Raw genomic sequence first — 18,710 nt, 5'->3', positions numbered from 1 at the left:
TATTGTCCACATCTGCTTCACGTATGACGTAATCATGCATAATAAGGAAAAACGCTTACCTGTACGACGCATGCGCAGACGCGGTGACGCTCCTGGAGATAAAGCAGCAGCTCCGACGAGCCTTTTAAACTAATATCCTAAATGTTTGAGGGCTCGACAGGGTCTGTTCCCGCTGAGGGAAACAACGGTTGATCCTCTGGGAAGGATTATAAAGAGAAGTTGTACCTTACTTATCATATCCTACTTACTATGTTTACATCACATTTGTGTCTTTACTGACAACCGCTAAAACACAAAAGATAAAACTCTCGACTGATGTTAAAGATAATCTTTAGATATATATGTTGCCAATATAAAAATAAATACATACATATTATGAATCGTTATATTTGAAACCTTTCTGAAGTCTCACCTGATATTCACTTCTGAACGCTGCTGATTAGCCCCGCCCCTCACCATCCTGTGGGACGCAGTAATTGGATAATAGCAGCATGAGTATTCAATTATGATTGGTTCAGTTCCGCATAACTCAAACCGCATCTTAATCTTGATTGGCTAGAATGCCGGCGTGCTCTTTTTTATAATAATACTCTGTCTTTTGCACAGTTCTTGCATTGCAGCCTCTTCTTTTCTATAGGCATCTATAAAAAATTTAATAAAACATTGTGAAAAAGCAGAGCTTTATAACTGACTTGACTTTTAAATAATAGCCTATACATAATGTGGAAACAAAGATTAGCAAATTCTCTTCAATCTTTAACTGACGTTCTTCATGGTTAATTTCAACACATAACATAGTTGATAGAGTTTATATCTGCTTACGTTTAATTTTCTATTATAATTCAATCTTTTCAAGACGTTTGTAAGATGATCAATGTGAGGTAAGATGATCAATGTGTAGTTTGTCAGTACGAGTGTGACTTTTGGTAACTAGACCAAGAATGAAATAAACAGATGGTTTTGTTTTCTAATTTCTACTGAGAGGACCAATGGGAAACGTTTGGCTCGGGCAGTTCCTTAGTCATTTTAACAGTTTATTATCATCACAGCTTCTGTGAAGACACCGTCCCGTTCCCTGCAGCGCACTGCCGTATAAAATGCATTTCCCCGGTATTTAGGGTAATTTAATTTTAATACGGCTTTTGAACGAATCTGCCATTCTTATTGATGAACCCAGGTCAGAGCTAGTGGTGTGTTTCAGTAGATTAGTCTAAAGTGAGAGAATGACGTGTTTTTAATGAGATCTTGGATTCTTTTTGAAGACTTGATTTTTTTCTGGAGTTACTGCGGGTCTCTCAGGCTTATGAGCTTATAATGAGTGTTCTGTCACTTCTTCAAATAGTGTAAAGCCATTTCTAAAGGAATGTAATATTACCATCTCGTGAAATAAGACCAGAGATTGTTTTCAAGTCTAATATAACAAAGAAAAAAAAAATGTGCAAAATGAAATCATACATCTTATGTCTTGTTTGTGCATTTTTTTTTTACTACCAAACAATTTCCACTCAGACATTGCAAGTAAATTTAGCAAATAATAACGGCAAGTAACATGACATTTTGAGGTGGAAAGACTGAAATGGTATTTTCTTGTAAAAGATACTCCAATAAACTTCAATAAAACCTTTTCACAGTGTACGATATGCATCTTTAAAGAGGGAAACAGAGCGTAATTGTCTCCTAACAAGACCTGTAATGTGTCAGTGTTCTGCAGAGTTACAGAAACCGCTGTGTTCATGTATTACTTTAGAGAACGAATCAATCTCTGTATCTTTGAATTGACAATTGTGTGTCAACAAATGGAAACAGCAGATTATAAATGAGATATTCAAGTAATAAATCAAATGGAGGCATTTAAGATTCACATGATAAAATGGAAGAGTATCAAATCCATTTGTTTACTCTTCATTTATTTACTTTATGTTACAGGCTTTGAAATCTCAATCTAAATGTACTGTGTGTGTGTTGTGATTTTAGTTGTTTAATTCTCCGTGTGTGTGTGTGTGTCTCAGGTCTCTGTCTGGGCGTATAGTTGGAGGAGTTTGGTGGTTCTTCACTCTTATCATCATCTCGTCCTACACGGCGAACCTGGCCGCCTTCCTCACGGTGGAGCGGATGGTGTCGCCGATCGAGAGCGCAGAAGATCTCGCCAAACAGACAGAGATCGCCTACGGGACTCTGGATTCTGGGTCCACCAAAGAGTTCTTCAGGGTGAGAGATCAATATTAATGCTTATTTAGATCTAGATCAACATTTTTAGATTGATGATTCATTCTAGGGCAGGGTGGTATGACGATATATATACTACCATTCAAAAGTTCGGTAAGAAGTCTCTAATGCTCACCAAGGCTGATATTTAATAATTTTATTTTTTATTATTACAATTTAAAGAAGCTATTTTCTATGTGAATATATAGTCAAGTGTAATTTATTCCTGTGATCAAAGCTGAATTTTCAGCATCATTACTCCAGTCTTCAGTGTCACATGTGACATCCAGTCTATCACATGATCCTTTAGAAATCATTCTAATATTCTGATTTATTATGAGTGTTGGACACAGTTCTGCTGCCTAATATATTTGATGAATAAAAGGTTAAAAAGAACTGCATTTATTCAAAATAAAAAAATATTTTCTAATAATATAAATCTTCTTTACTATCACTTTTTATCAATTTAACACATCCTTGCTGAATAAAAGTATTGATTTATTTTTAAAAAAGAAAGAAAAAAAAATTACTGACCCCACATTTTTTGAGTGTATATTGTTGTTACAAAAGATTTCTATTTTTAAAAAATGTGCTTCTTTTTTAAATTTTTTTTTTTACTTTTTACTTTTTATTCATCAAAGTATCCTAAAAAAAAGTATCACAGGTTATGAAAAAATATTAAGCAGCAGAACTGTTTCCAACTTTGATAATGAATAATCATATTAGAATGATTTCTAAAGGAACATGTGATAGACTGGAGTAATGATCCTGAAAATTCAGCTTTGCATCACAGAAATAAATGATAATTTAAAGTATAATAAATTGAAAACCAATTATTTTAAATTGTAATAATATATCACAATATTAAAAAAAAAAAAAAATCTGTATTTTTGATCAAATAAATGCAGGCTTGATGAGCAGAAGAAACCTCTTTCAAAAACATTAAAAATAGTAATGTGTCCAAACTTTTGGCCTGTACTAATCTATATATATATATATATATATATATATATTTTTTTTTTTTTTGTCATACCGTCTAATCACCAGATGAGTCTGGATATTGTGTTTGGTTTGAGGATCCAGGCTGACGTGCACATTAAAGTTCAGACTCTAAAGAGTATAAGAGCTAGTCCTGCGCTCAACATCTACATCTGCAGTCTGGAGAGGAGCGAAGAAAGCTATTTACTCAGAGAGCCAAGAGAAAGCGATAGAGGGAGAAAGACAGATAGGTGGAGAGAGAGAGAGAGAGCTGAATGAATGTTGTGTTCATTAATGAACTGAGCAGCGCTGCGTGCGTCTCACTCAGTCTCCGTGTCCCTGTTGTCAAACACAGATGGTGTGATGCTTCACATCTACACGGGAAACTACATTCACTTTCTCATGCCTCTCGCTTTCCACCAATCTCTCACTCTCTCCACCAGGCTTTCACATTCTCTCTGCGACAACCTTTACCTGTCTCACCTTCTTTCTGCCAAACTGTCTCACTCTCTCTGACGCCTCATTCTCTCGTCCAACCCGTCTCACTCTTCTCATTCTTTCCACTAATCTAGTCAAAGTCCAGTCAAATTAATTTGTAAAGCGCTATTCACAATACTCATTGCTTCAAAGCAGCTTTACTGGAAATCAGGATGATAAAGGGTTAGCTCATCGAAAAATTAAAATGATCCCATCATTTACTCACCCTCAAGCCATCCTAGGTGTATATGATGGAGATGCAGCGAAATGAAAATTCTGGGATGAAAGTGAATATTATGAAACACTCAGTCGAAGGCAGAATACCGAACATGCTTTTTATGTTGCTTTTTTCCCCCATTTCATAAATGTTATAGTCAAAATGTTCTTTTTACTATTTTGTATGGCTTTTCAAAGAAAAAAATCTATTATTTATTTAACATTGAATATTTGAAAAAACATTAACATTCCAGCAAATATTATACCAACAACACACAATATAACTTAAAATAAGTAAGGCATCGACTCTCACCTAATCTTACGCTACGCCTACATCCTACGTCATGTGTCGGGTCAGAGGTCAGGTCAGAGGTCACTCTTCATGTGTCGGGTCAGAGGTCACTTGTCATGCGTCGGGTCAAAGGTCACTCGTCATGCGTCGGGTCAGAGGTCACTCGTCATGCGTCGGGTCAGAGGTCGGGTCAGAGGTCACTCATCATGTGTCGGGTCAGAGGTCGGGTCAGAGGTCACTCGTCATGCGTCGGGTCAGAGGTCACTCGTCATGCGTCGGGTCAGAGGTCACTTGTCATGCGTCGGGTCAGAGGTCACTCGTCATGCGTCGGGTCAGAGGTCGGGTCAGAGGTCACTCGTCATGAGTCGGGTCAGAGGTGACTCATCATGCGTCGGGTCAGAGGTCACTCGTCATGCGTCGGGTCAGAGGTGACTCATCATGCGTCGGGTCAGAGGTCACTCGTCATGCGTCGGGTCAGAGGTCACTCGTCATGCGTCAGGTCAGAGGTCACTCGTCATGCGTCGGGTCAGAGGTCACTCGTCATGCGTCGGGTCAGAGGTCGGGTCAGAGGTCACTCGTCATGAGTCGGGTCAGAGGTGACTCATCATGCGTCGGGTCAGAGGTCACTGGTCATGCGTCGGGTCAGAGGTGACTCATCATGCGTCGGGTCAGAGGTCACTCATCATGCGTCGGGTCAGAGGTGACTCATCATGCGTCGGGTCAGAGGTCACTCGTCATGCGTCGGGTCAGAGGTGACTCATCATGCGTCGGGTCAGAGGTCACTCGTCATGCGTCGGGTCAGAGGTCACTCGTCATGTGTCGGGTCAGAGGTCACTCGTCATGCGTCGGGTCAGAGGTCACTCGTCATGTGTCGGGTCAGAGGTGACTCATGCGTCGGGTCAGAGGTCACTCATCATGCGTCGGGTCAGAGGTCACTCGTCATGCGTCGGGTCAGAGGTCACTCATCATGTGTCGGGTCAGAGGTCACTCGTCATGCGTCGGGTCAGAGGTCACTCATCATGCGTCGGGTCAGAGGTCACTCGTCATGTGTCGGGTCAGAGGTCACTCGTCATGCGTCGGGTCAGAGGTCACTCTTCGGCCGGAACTCGACTCGCGTACGGCCGTTAGCGGAAGCCAGTGATTATAGTTTATAAAGTTATAAATATGGATCTTTTTCTTACACAATCGACTGGCTTCACTTCAGAAGGCCTTTATTAACCCACTTTTATGGGCTTCAAAATCTAAGTTACTATTCACTCCCATTATAAAGCTGGGAAGAGCCAGAATATGTCTTTATACACCACAGATTGTGTTCCTCTGAAAAGAAGAAAGTCATTCACACCTAGGATGACTTGAGGGTGAGTAAATCATGGGCTAATTTTCATTTTTAGGCGAACTGTCCCTTTAATGTTTATAATATCTCAATATCTTCGTATTTGGCAAATTATAGCTGGACGGTAATATACTTTACATTTTGTGACGATATAAACAATCAAGCATTTGAGATTTGCTACTGTATATGGTACATATATTGCCCTACGTGATTGTACTGTATGAAGTATGGAGCTTATAATATGACAAAATGATTTGAATTTGAATTGTGTAAATTTGAATTATTTGCAAGTGTAATCTAACTAAATTGAATTTTAGGTGGTAGTTTAAATAGTTCTGAATTTGATTTGTTTTAAACGAATATTGAATGTTTGAAATTTAACAAATTGAAATGTTTTTATGGCTGAATTGTATAGACATGTATTTTCAAACAGCTAGTTTTTTTGTTCTGAATTCGTATAGTGCAAATATTCAGTTTAAAAAAATACAGATTTAAGTTTTCAAGATGAAGAAATTCGGAACTTCAAATTCAGTTTTCTAAAATTCAAGTTAAAAAATTCAAGTTAAAAAATTCAGATCTTACAGAAAGTAGGTCACAGGTCATCCTCAGGGAAGAGTAAAGGATCTCAGATAAGTCGAACAGAGCATTTTGGCTGCACTGCAGTAGTTTTCTGCCGCAAACGCGGTGGTGGTTCAAGAGAATCCGTGTATCTTTCGTTCAGTCGTTTTTTTTATTTAATATTAAGAGTAGAAAAACGAGAAAACAGCTTGAGTATTAGATTTCTTCTAATATTCTAGTAATAATAGTCCGCTGCAGCAGTTGCACGGAGCTTAAAAAACGCGTGTATTGCAACTATAGGCTACATTTAATTTTCTCATCAAACAACTAGACTAACGAATGGCTCGGCACAACAGAAGAGCTTAGACAGGGCTTTCTCTCTGTGTAGACCAGCAGTTGGTCAGAATTTGCCTATTTTCTCGACTGTATAGGCTAAGTCACGTTTTATCATGAAACACGCTGTGATTTATTCCAAAGTGACTCAGGCATATATAATGCATTTAACGTTAAATAATCTAAATGTTGACTTTCAAAAGTAGGCGCGCCAAGAAGGCTATTCTCTGTATTTTGGTTCATTTTTGGTGAGCGCCAGAAAGATCTAAAGAGACCGAGACGCGCTAAAGCAGCGCATCATGTTGTTTTATTTATTTTTCAATGGCATGATATTTTGTAGTCATTTTGAATGTACACAAATAAAAATATACATTTTACTGTTTCGGATGATGTCATATTATCTGTATGACTAAATAACAAAGTATTAAGTTATTTCCCAGCAGTTTGAAGTTCCGAATTTCTTCATCTTGAAAACTTGAATCTGTATTTTTTTAAACTGAATATTTGCACTATACGAATTCAGAACAAAAAAACTAGCTGTTTGAAAATACATGTCTATAAAATTCAGCCATAAAAACATTTCAATTTGTTAAATTTCAAACGTTCAATATTCGTTTAAAAAAAATCAAATTCAGAACTATTTAAACTACCACCTAAAATTCAATTTAGTTAAATTACACTTGCAAATAATTCAAATTTACACAATTCAAATTCAAATCATTTTGTCATATTATAAGCTCCATAATGAAGTGGTATAGAATATATATCCATCTGTATATACAGTGCTGTGTGATTATATAGTTACATTTCACAACAACACAAGGAATCAGGCAGTTGTGATTTGCTATATAGTCGGCTATATATCGCTCTATGTGATTGTAGTGTATGTATGCTAATGAAGTGGGATAGAATAAATATCAATTTTTATATATAACTGTGCGATTAATACAGTTCATATTTACATTGCAATATAAAATGTAATCTGTCTCATCACAGTAACAGTGGCATCCCTGATATACTGGCGGGAAGCATTTGATCAGTAACCGTGGGAATAAGTAAATGTCAGGCGTCCCGTTGCGTTCGGAGTTTGTTTGTCATCTGTTGTCGGGCGTTTGTGTCTGAGCGCAGGTTTGTCCAGGGTGTTGTTTATTTGTCGGCGTGTGATGTTTTATTTGGGAGTGTTACGGCACAACAGCGATTCGCTCCGGGCCGGACGTGACAAACATTATTATGGGCCGGCTGTCCGTCACGGTCCGCTGCTTTCCTCTCACACACTGGAGCGTCTGACTGAGCCTGTGTATGAAAGAGGCACAAATGATCGAGGACGAGACACACTGGGACACCAGCACGTCAGATACCATTTCTCACAGGACTAACACACTTTCAGCCGTATTAGACCCATCCGTCTTATTTACAGCAAAGCCAGCACACTTTAGAGATCGCTACACAGTATCACATTTATACTGTATATCAATATGAAACCTGAGAAATAAAATGCATCACAGTTTTCCACTGTAACGGTTTTCAACATCAGGAATCATAAATGTTTCTTGAGCATCAAATCATCATATTATACTGATTTCTGAAGGATCATGTGACACTGAAGACTGGAGTAATGATGCTGAAAATTCAGCTTTGATCACAGGAATAAATTACATTTTAACAATATATTCAAATTCAAAAATTTTCACAATATTACTGTTTTCTCTCTATTTTTGATCAAATAAATGCAGCTTTGGTGAGCAGAGACTTTAACCGACTTAGTGTATATTTGACCATTTATTAGACTCCAGTCCACGCTCTCCTACTTTTTGCATAATAAAATTATGTCAGAATAAAATCGCATGCACATTTATTAACATGCACATATTGAGCAAGAATATATACCGTTAATCGATCATGTGCAAGAAATAAAAACCCCATCGGGATGATAAAAGCCTCCTTTATATGAGGTTTATTTTGTGGGAGTGACCGGCTGTATTCGCCATTATACATTTAAAACAATAATATCTTAGTCTAAACCTGAAGTAATATTGACAAACTATATATCAGTTGCTTACAATCTGTAGTTTTGGTGTCTTTCAAAATGACACAGGAACAGTAATTTATTAATTTGCAACAAGTATATTTTTTAGACTTATAAAGCGTGTTCAGACTTTTATTTTGAAAAATAATGATGAACATGAAGAATCATAAAATATTGGTAGAAATGTCCGTTTGTTTTCATGCCAAGAGTTCAAAAGACAACATCCATTCTATGTTTTGAGGGGGAAAAAAAGTACATGTTTTAAAATATAAAGAAAAAACGATAGATTCTCCATTTGTAATGTGGGTTTGTTAGAGGTTGAATTCAAATCAAATATTGCCAAACTGCCCATAATACTTATGAAAAGGATGTCTACTTCATAAATAGTATGAAAACTATGGAAATATATGGTTCAGAACAATTAAACCATAAATGGAAATGGAGGCGCCCTTAATTGGTCACTAATGGAGTCTCGTTGTCACCTAGTGGAAGCGTTTGGTACTGCGCCCACACAAAATCTGACTGAAAGCTCATTTTTTGAGATATCAACCTCAAATTTGGAACTTTTCCATGATTTATGGCTTTGATTTTCTTGCAGTGTTAGAGTAAAACATGTTTTGTAAAATATATTATCTATGAAATAAATAAATAAAATATTTTTTATATATTTTCATGAACTTAAACTTCTACAATTTTTATTTATTTATTTCACTTTCACTTCTACAAAATATCTGCCAAGTGTCTCCTTTAAAAGAGAGCAAACTTAAGTCTGTGCTATAAAGTATTCAAGATTTATAACAATTTAAAGTGAAAATGTAACTTTGGGGTCTGTAAATAATTATATGATCAATAAGTTATGACAACATATGTTTTTACATTGCTTTAACTCATCAAAATAAGTTCAGCAAATTTAAACTTTTTTATGAGTTATGCAAGATTCAACTCATCTTTTTAAGTCAGTGTAATGTAAAGTAAGTTGAAATGACTTAAACATCCAAGTGGATTGTACTTAAAAATTTAAGGCAGCAATCTTTTTTTTTACGGTGAATGGGATTTTGACAGTTAACGGGTGGGTTACACTTTATTTTAAGGTGTCATTGTTACAGTGTAAATATACATTTAAGTACTGAGTAATATTAATTAACTACATGTACTTACTATAGGGTTAGGGTGGGATTAGAGTTTGGTTGAGGGTTAGTTGCATGTAATTATGCATAATTTATAGTTATTACTATGGTCAGTACATGTAACAAGGACACTGTAAAATAAAGTGTTACCAGCGGGTTAAATATCCTTTAAGATAATTGACTAGTAGTGCCAAAGGACTTTTTTTTTTTAGCTAAAACATTTTTATTTTATTTTTTAAGTCAAGTCACCTTCATTTATACAGCGCTTTTAACGATATAGATCATTTCATAGCAGCTTTACAGTGATAATAGGAGATTACAGTAACATTAAGATTACAGTGGCTTTACAGCAGCTCTAGGATAAAGTTATTGTCCAGCTAAAGTTAGTTTTTGATTGATGCACTTCCGTTGCAAAGATCATGATTTTGAAGAAAAGATTGTGTGACTGATTTGATGTCTTTCGCCCTCTAGAGGTCAAAGATAGCGGTGTACGAAAAAATGTGGAGCTACATGAAGTCTGCGGAGCCCACGGTGTTCACCAAGACGACGGCCGAGGGAGTGGCGCGCGTGCGCAAGTCCAAGGGGAAATACGCCTTCCTGCTGGAGTCCACGATGAACGAGTACACGGAGCAGAGGAAGCCCTGCGACACCATGAAGGTCGGAGGCAATCTGGACTCCAAGGGATACGGGGTCGCAACCACCAAAGGATCGCAGCTAAGGTGGGTGGAGTCCTATAACAACCCACCAATCACAGAGCTGTTATAGTGTTCCACCTACCCTGCTGTGTTTCTCTCTCTCTCTCTCTCTCTCTCTCTCTCTCTCTCTCTCTCTCTCTCTCTGTCTCTCTGTCTCTGTCTCTGTCTCTCTCTCTCTCTCTCTCTCTGTCTCTCTCTCTCTCTCTCTCTCTCTCTCTCTCTGTCTCTGTCTCTCTCTCTCTGTCTCTCTCTCTCTCTCTCTCTCTCTCTCTCAGTTGTCACACTCAGGACTCTCTGTGACGCTGTGATGTTTTGTGGTCTCATATACAGATGCTGTCTTTAATCTAATAGAAGTGGGGATTAACATCAGGGACTTAAAAAACTACTAAAACTATATATATATATACAGTCAAACCAAAAATTATTCAGACACCAGATGTAATTTTTGATGTATTTTTTTACTAGTGTGTGCAGGACACTATAGTTCATTTATGTAAGGGAGGAGAGCAAAATAAAGGAAACTGTGTCATATTATACCCAAATATTCTTCATACAGTGACTACCAGTCAAATCTATACAAATTTGGGAGCAAACATTATTCCGACACTTTGACCTGATCATGTTTTGCTGAAGTGTTTCTTCTTTAATTGCTAATGCTCTTTTTACACACAGACTGAACAAAATGAAGCATTGCTTGGTCACTGGTTGAGCTAAACTGGTATTATCTAATTGTGTAGTTAAATTTAACAGCTGACAGATATTCAACATAATTCATGTGTGAGACAGTCTAACAGAAGGACGGACAAAACCAGTCAAATATCCACTGATTTGTCATATTTTACTACCATTTTCTTAACTATAGCGAATAAACTGTGATAATGTGAGAAATGTTGAAGGTGTCTGAATAAATGTTGGTTTGACTGTATATATATATTTATTAGGGTGTTACGGTACACAGAAGTCACGGTTCACGGTTCGATACGAGTTCGGAACATTTACGTGTGATTTTGTCTCATTATAACAGCGGAAACTTAAAATACTCTGACATTTATGGTCATGCGGATAAGAGTAAGACGTCAATCGAAGCTGATTTTGGCTTCCAGTGATTATTGAAACATGATGCCGCTTTCCGTTCCTTTCCTTTAAAGGACTGTCACCGTGCGTAACATCTGTATCATGTAATGTCACGTGTAAAATGAAGCGTACTTTGGGCTTCGGTGTGCGCTTAAACGGACAAATACACGCAAAAATATGTCAAAATGTCCGTCTTGGGGACTTTTTAACTTAAACACATCCAGTTTGGTCTTCAGTGAACATAACAGCTGGGAAATAATCGAATGCTTGTCAGTGAGTGAAGTCTTAAAGTGACAGCAGCCTAATAAACCTCTCGCTGCTCTCTCTGTCATTCAGTGTCAATCAAACTACAAAAGAAAGTGAGAGAATCATTCACTGATCTTCACCGAATACCATTTGTAACTTTAATAAGAATCGATGTATATTTTATTTTATTCATTCATAAATTTGTATTTATTTATTTTGTTTTATTTTTACAGTTCATTATTCAATTTCTGAATAGTAGGCTAAATTGCTTTATTTTTATATACATGTAGGTATCATTACACCCCTAATATGGATATATATATTATATTTTTTTAAGGAATCATATCACGAGAAATCAAATATTTCTTATTTTTCAAAGATTTTCTGAGATATGAGTTTAATGAATACTATGAAACATACATATATCAATAAATCTGTCTATATGCTTCTGACAAATCTTAAAACGAGCGGCTAAAGTTTATGTCAACCCTATAAAGCCTGCTATATCATAGTTGATATGCACATTTCTAAGGCCTCAAAATGATCAACATGTTCAAACCCGTCGCACACAATCTTCTACATGTCTTCTGTCGTCTGACTGATCGTTTAGACTTTTTTAGCAAGTAAAAGCCTTTTAGTATAATTGTAAAGCGTCCACTTTCAGCTCGAGTCTTTTTGCTGGTAAATCTGATTTTTATAAAGTAAATGTAAGAGTAACTTTGATATTTGAAGATGAACACTTACTGGACTTAATCAACTTGATTTACTTGATTATCCAGACAAATATACTATAATATTCTCACTATATGAGCCATAAAAGCCTGATGTATCAAATATGATACTCCAGAAAAGCACGTATGCAAACTCTTTAAGATTTCTTTTTATGATTTTGTCTGTTCAGCAAACAAAAAAAGTAGATTATTAGCAAGATTCCTGATCTAAAAACAACCTGTTTAATTACTGGTTTTGCTTCAAAGAAAAATATTAATTTATAAATGGATCTCAAGGAGAAACTGAAATAATGAAAAATGAGATCACCTCTTTAAACCACAAGGACAAAATCTGATAAAGGTTTATTATTTTGCTCAGAAAGTATTAAAGTTTCTTTTTATTGGTTAAACAAAAGCTCCTGTATCCCACAAGATATCACAGTTTGAGCTCTCACAGACAGTGCTGTGTGTGTGTGTGTGTGTGTGTGTGAGTGTGTGTGTGTGTGTGTGTGTGAGTGTGTGTGTGTGTGTGTGTGTGTGTGTGTGTGTGTGTGTGTGTGTGTAATTCTGTTTTTACTCCTCAGAACCAGCGCTCAGGTAAACGTTGCCCTCACACAGTCCTCTTCTCTCTGACGTGTCTCATTTTTTGCTCATTTCTCCTCATCAAGCCTGTCTAACACCTTCATCAACCACACGTTTCGTCTGTTCTACTGTTTCTGCATAAACTACCAGCACGTTTTACACCACACCATCTTCTGGATATGAAAGTTTCTTAACGACAACATGAAATCAGAATTAACTTCCAAAAATAAATGAATATTATGCATTAGTACACACTATTGTATACATTAGCGTTCAAAAGTTTGGGGTCGATATTATTATTATTAGTAGTAATTTTTAGTCTTGTGATCAAAGCTGCATTTTCTTCAATGTCACATGATCCTTCAGAAATCAGTATAATATGATGATTTGATGATCAAGAAACATTTATGATTATTATAAACAGCAGAAAATGTATATAACTAGTAAATGTGTGTACGTGAAAAATATTTTAATTAACGGCCCAATCAAATTCGGATGGATATGGCATTATTTCCCACTAGATAGTCTCTTTGGAAGTTAAATGTGTAGCGTTTCATGTTGTCTTTAAATAGAAAATGATTGGAAATGTTCTGTTATGACGTATGTAACCTGAAATGATGATCAATGAGTGTTTTAATCTGTCGGTGTTTGACCTGTGTGGAGATTCAGTTCTGCCTGAGAGGATTTCACTGACCGGAGGAGAGTACTTGATATCCCCCTTAGGTTGTTATCAGCCAGTTCAGCAAACTAATGTCAGCACTGTGACCTCTGACCCCAACCGTTTAAGCTCTCCAGGACAGATATAAACATGCTGCTAGTGATTACAGACACCTTCCATCTACAGCGATCTGTAAGTGCTTGTGTCGCTCTAAAACGGATGATACCTATAGACAGAATCTCAGTTATGAAATATCACATATGCCGAGGCGAATCCTTTAAAGTGCCCCTATTATGCTATTTTAAATCATTTTGTTTTAGAGTCTCGTATGATAGCCGTACAATCCAAGGTCATGAAACACTTTCATTTTCTCATAATATCCATTTCAGCATCAGCTCTTTTCTCTCAGTGTCTGAAACGCTTCGTTTGAAGATTCAGTCTCTCTAAGCCCCGCCTCTCTGAGAGCTGCTCTGCTCTGATTGGTCAGAAAGCAAACGCTCATTATCATATCTGAATCTCAGCTCTTGACACACAGTGATACGAACAGTGACGATGGCGTGGGTTTTACCGCATCAATCTGCAGAAAACAGCGTCTTCTCCACATGAACAACACAAACCAAACTCTTCCAGTCTCAGATACACTACAGTGTTTGAGGGCGGAGCTAAGAGACGCTGTTCAGCCAATCAAGACCACAGGTTGGCATTATGCTAATTAGTTTCAAACCTACATATCTTCAACAGGAAGTGAGACTGAATTACTGACGACTCGTTTCAGTTCAGAATCACTTTATTCTTTTAGGAGACAAAAACTACATTAATCTGCACTTTAATCTTTAAAACTCTTGACCTTTTACATTCACAAACAGCTCTATTACACACTACATGAAAGATCATATCTGAAAAAGCATAATTGGGGCACTTTAAGAGGTAACACTTTATAATAATGGTCCGTCATTAGTAAGTAACTATGCAGTAAGTAATGAAGGACTAATGAGTAGTTCTACATTAACACCTTAGCTACTACTATTAACTAATATGGAAACAATATTAACAGTAAGTAATATCGAATTTAGGACTATATATCGACTAGGACCACTTATAATGGTCCAGATCACTAGTAGTTCCTGCATAGTACCTTAACACTTGAGTAAGTAGTGATGTATTTTTTTGACTGTTTTCATAGTAAAAATAATGACTGATTACGTCTCAGACAGACGATAATGTTCTTTATAATTTGTCAGTTAGTTAATAGTTATTAATGAAGCTAATCTCATTAAGTAATTACTGATTACCTAATAAGGAATAATCTCCTAAATTTTATATTACTTACTGATTAGTTAAGCTTGTTTCTTTATTAGTTAATAGTAGTAGCTGAGGTGTTAATGTAGAACTACTCATTAGTCCTTCATTACTTCCTGCATAGTTACTTACTAATGACGGACCATTATTATAAAGTGTTACTCTTTAACATATACTTTTGTAAAAGCGTGCTTCTGTAAAGCTGTGCCGTCACACCCAGAGATGCTCAGTTCACACAGACGAGATGGAGAGGTTTCAGATGAAAGACGTCGAGCGGTACGAGTCTCCACACGGGCTGAAAGGCTAAACAATGCATGAGAATCCGGCATCTTATATACTGCACACTGCCTGCTGTTTCAGTCACAGCATATGAAGCATGCGGTGTGTACAATGCAAACACGTTTTGTCTTCATATGGTAACATGCTAAAGAACAATGATGAACTATTATGTTGCACCAGTGAAAGTCAACATGAAATCTTTAACTGAGACTAATTACTTTCTTAATACACAATCCCAATCTATTTCATGAGTCTATCAGCTCACTATGGCTTCAAAGCTACAGTTTTCCTTGTTTCTCAAATCATAGTTACGTCATATTGTGGTGGTAAAATTGGTTGAATTTAAAGTATTAGTAATTCTCACTGTGCGGCATAAAGTGTTTCATGTCATCATCAGTGTTTCTCAATTCATCATCAAATGCGACGTGCTTATGGAAACACTGAGGATGTCTCTCTCACATCCGTCTCTCTCTCTCTCTCTCTCGTTTATTCCCTCTGAAATCATCCTACTGGATCTCTTCATTCGCTTCAATCTACATTTATACTTGAATTATGTGTCAGGTTTGATTCTGTATGCAAATGGTTGGCTGTTGTTCAATTTTCTTTAATGAAAAACAGGAGAATAAATGCATTGCAAAGTCACAGTTGTAAGACGGGCTTCATGGAAACCTATTGGACGTCCTGTTTTGTGTGTGTGTGTGTGTGTGTGTGTGTGTGTGTGTGTGTGTGTGTGTGTGATGGAGTAAATACAGTCCCACTGCTGCTTAAAAGTCTTTTAATAGATTAAAATGAACATATGACCTCCATTTACTCACAAACACTTTTGGATGGAGGGATGGATGGACGGATGGATCGACAAACAGATGGAGGGATGGAGAAATGGACAGATAGATGGATGGAGGGATGAATGGACAGACAAAAAGATGGATGGAGGGATTGTTAGATGGAGGGATGGATTGTTAGATGGAGGGATGGATTGTTAGATGGAGGGATGGATTGGATTGTTAGATGGAGGGATGGATTGTTAGATGGAGGGATTGTTAGATGGAGGGATGGATTGTTAGATGGAGGAATGGAGGGATGGATTGTTGGATGGAGGGATGGATTGTTAGATGGAGGGATTGTTAGATGGAGGGATGGATTGTTAGATGGAGGGATGGATTGTTAGATGGAAGGATGGATTGTTAGATGGAGGGATTGTTAGATGGAGGGATGGATTGTTAGATGGAGGGATTGTTAGATGGAGGGATGGATTGTTGGATGGATTGTTGGATGGAGGGATGGATTGTTAGATGGAAGGATGGATTGTTAGATGGAGGGATGGATTGTTGGATGGAGGGATGGATTGTTAGATGGAAGGATGGATTGTTAGATGGAGGGATGGATTGTTAGATGGAGGGATGGAGGGATGGATTGTTAGATGGAGGAATGGAGGGATGGATTGTTAGATGGAAAGGATGGATTGTTAGATGGAGGGATGGCTTGTTAGATGGAGGGATTGTTAGATGGAGGGATGGAGGGATGGATTGTTAGATGGAGGGATTGTTAGATGGAGGGATGGATTTTTAGATGGAGGGATGGAGGGATGGATTGTTGGATGGATTGTTAGATGGAAGGATGGATTGTTAGATGGAGGGATGGAGGGATGGATTGTTGGATGGAGGGATGGATTGTTAGATGGAAGGATGGATTGTTAGATGGGGGGATGGATTGTTGGATGGAGGGATGGATTGTTAGATGGAGGGATGGATTGTTAGATGGAGGGATGGATTGTTGGATGGAGGGATGGATTGTTAGATGGAGGGATGGATTGTTAGATGGAGGGATGGATTGTTGGATGGAGGGATGGATTGTTAGATGGAAGGATGGATTGTTAGATGGGGGGATGGATTGTTGGATGGAGGGATGGATTGTTAGATGGAGGGATGGATTGTTAGATGGGGGGATGGATTGTTGGATGGAGGGATGGATTGTTAGATGGAGGGATGGATTGTTGGATGGAGGGATGGATTGTTAGATGGGGGGATGGATTGTTGGATGGAGGGATGGATTGTTAGATGGAGGGATGGATTGTTAGATGGAGGGATGGATTGTTAGATGGAGGGATTGTTAGATGGAGGAATGGAGGGATGGATTGTTAGATGGAAGGATGGATTGTTAGATGGAGGAATGGAGGGATGGATTGTTAGATGGAAGGATGGATTGTTAGATGGAGGGATGGCTTGTTAGATGGAGGGATTGTTAGATGGAGGGATGGATTGTTAGATGGAGGGATGGAGGGATGGATTGTTAGATGGAGGGATAGATTGTTAGATGGAGGGATGAATGGACAGACAAAAAGATGGATGGATGGATTTTTAGATGGAGGGATGGAGGGATGGATTGTTAGATGGAGGGATAGATTGTTAGATGGAGGGATGAATGGACAGACAAAAAGATGGATGGATGGACGGCTGGACTGACAGATTTCCTCAGTGCTCGCTGGTTTAGTTATGATATATTAGTGAGTAATTTGCTCCGGCAGCAGACGGACACATAATGGGCTTTTAAAAATTATGAAAAATGTGGCCAGCTCTCGTCCTCCATTTGCTTATGATTGATATTACAACCAGAGTTGTGTGGAATAAAATGAGAGCGAGAGAGAGAGAGAGAGAGAGAGACATCCCACAAAAGTCCTCATTAACAACAGCTGCCTTCCACGAGCCTCTCTTATTTCCTCTCTTGTTTTCTGTTTGTTTTGTGTTCGTCTAACCCGGGCTGCCTGCGGCCCGCTCTCACGTGATGTTTATGGTTTGTTGAAGAAATGCCGTAAACCTGGCCGTGTTAAAGCTGAATGAACAGGGGCTGTTGGACAAATTGAAAAATAAATGGTGGTACGACAAGGGCGAATGTGGCAGCGGGGGCGGGGACTCGAAGGTTAGCCACCAATGACACGCAGAGGAGTGGTAAAGAGAAAACCATGTGACGCAACAGAGACATCTGCCCTGACACCAGCAACCACAACAAACGTCCCACAGGAGACTCGGACTGGAAAAGAAAGCAATTACTGGCAAAACAGAAATATTTGCCAAAAGATTCGTGTATTCCAGCAAATGAGGGCTGAAACTGCACAGAAACTAATAGATGAAGACGTTTGTTTTTTGTAGGTAGAGTCCAAAAGTCTGAGAATGCTAGTGGAAATTATTTTGTTTATGCATTGATTTATAATTTTATATGCATAAATGATTCAAATAAATTAATGAAAAATATATGGAAAATAAGCTGAACATAAAACAAAATTATATATATATATATACAGTATATATGTATATGTATACAGTGTATATGTATATATGCACACACACCCACACACACGTATTGAAGTTGATGAAACAATTACAAAAAAATACACAAATCAGAATGACAAAGAGTCAAAAGTTAGATGAAAAATTTACATTTTAAAACTTAAATTTGAAAAAAATAATTTCAGAAAACTTGATGGTCAAGTGTTACGTGATTAGAGTGATTTATATTCATTTTATATTTTTTCAGTAATTGTATTTTAATGATAAATTATTCAAGTTATAATAACAGTACAACTATTTCAGTAAAGTTAAAAAAGCTACATTGAAAAAATATGTAG

General features: G+C 37.5%; 1 protein-coding gene across 4 annotated transcripts in view; it reads left to right on the top strand.

The window, feature by feature from the left end:
- gria4a (glutamate receptor, ionotropic, AMPA 4a) overlaps positions 1 to 18,710 on the top strand; it is a 137,328-nt gene that overhangs the window by 105,749 nt on the left and 12,869 nt on the right. For 2 of the 4 annotated variants that reach the window (XM_082179962.1, XM_082179964.1), the window contains exons 12-14: positions 2,010 to 2,208; positions 10,017 to 10,264; positions 17,890 to 18,004. In XM_082179962.1, the coding sequence (XP_082036088.1) occupies positions 2,010 to 2,208; positions 10,017 to 10,264; positions 17,890 to 18,004 (562 nt within the window). The remainder of the gene's footprint in view (positions 1 to 2,009; positions 2,209 to 10,016; positions 10,265 to 17,889; positions 18,005 to 18,710) is intronic. The other 2 variants (XM_082179963.1, XM_082179965.1) reach the window with 1 other exon arrangement.

Source organism: Leuciscus leuciscus (genome assembly GCF_965113295.1).
Source record: "Leuciscus leuciscus genome assembly, chromosome: 9".
Lineage (NCBI taxonomy): Eukaryota > Metazoa > Chordata > Actinopteri > Cypriniformes > Leuciscidae > Leuciscus > Leuciscus leuciscus.
This window is presented reverse-complemented; position numbering and strand designations above follow the sequence as displayed.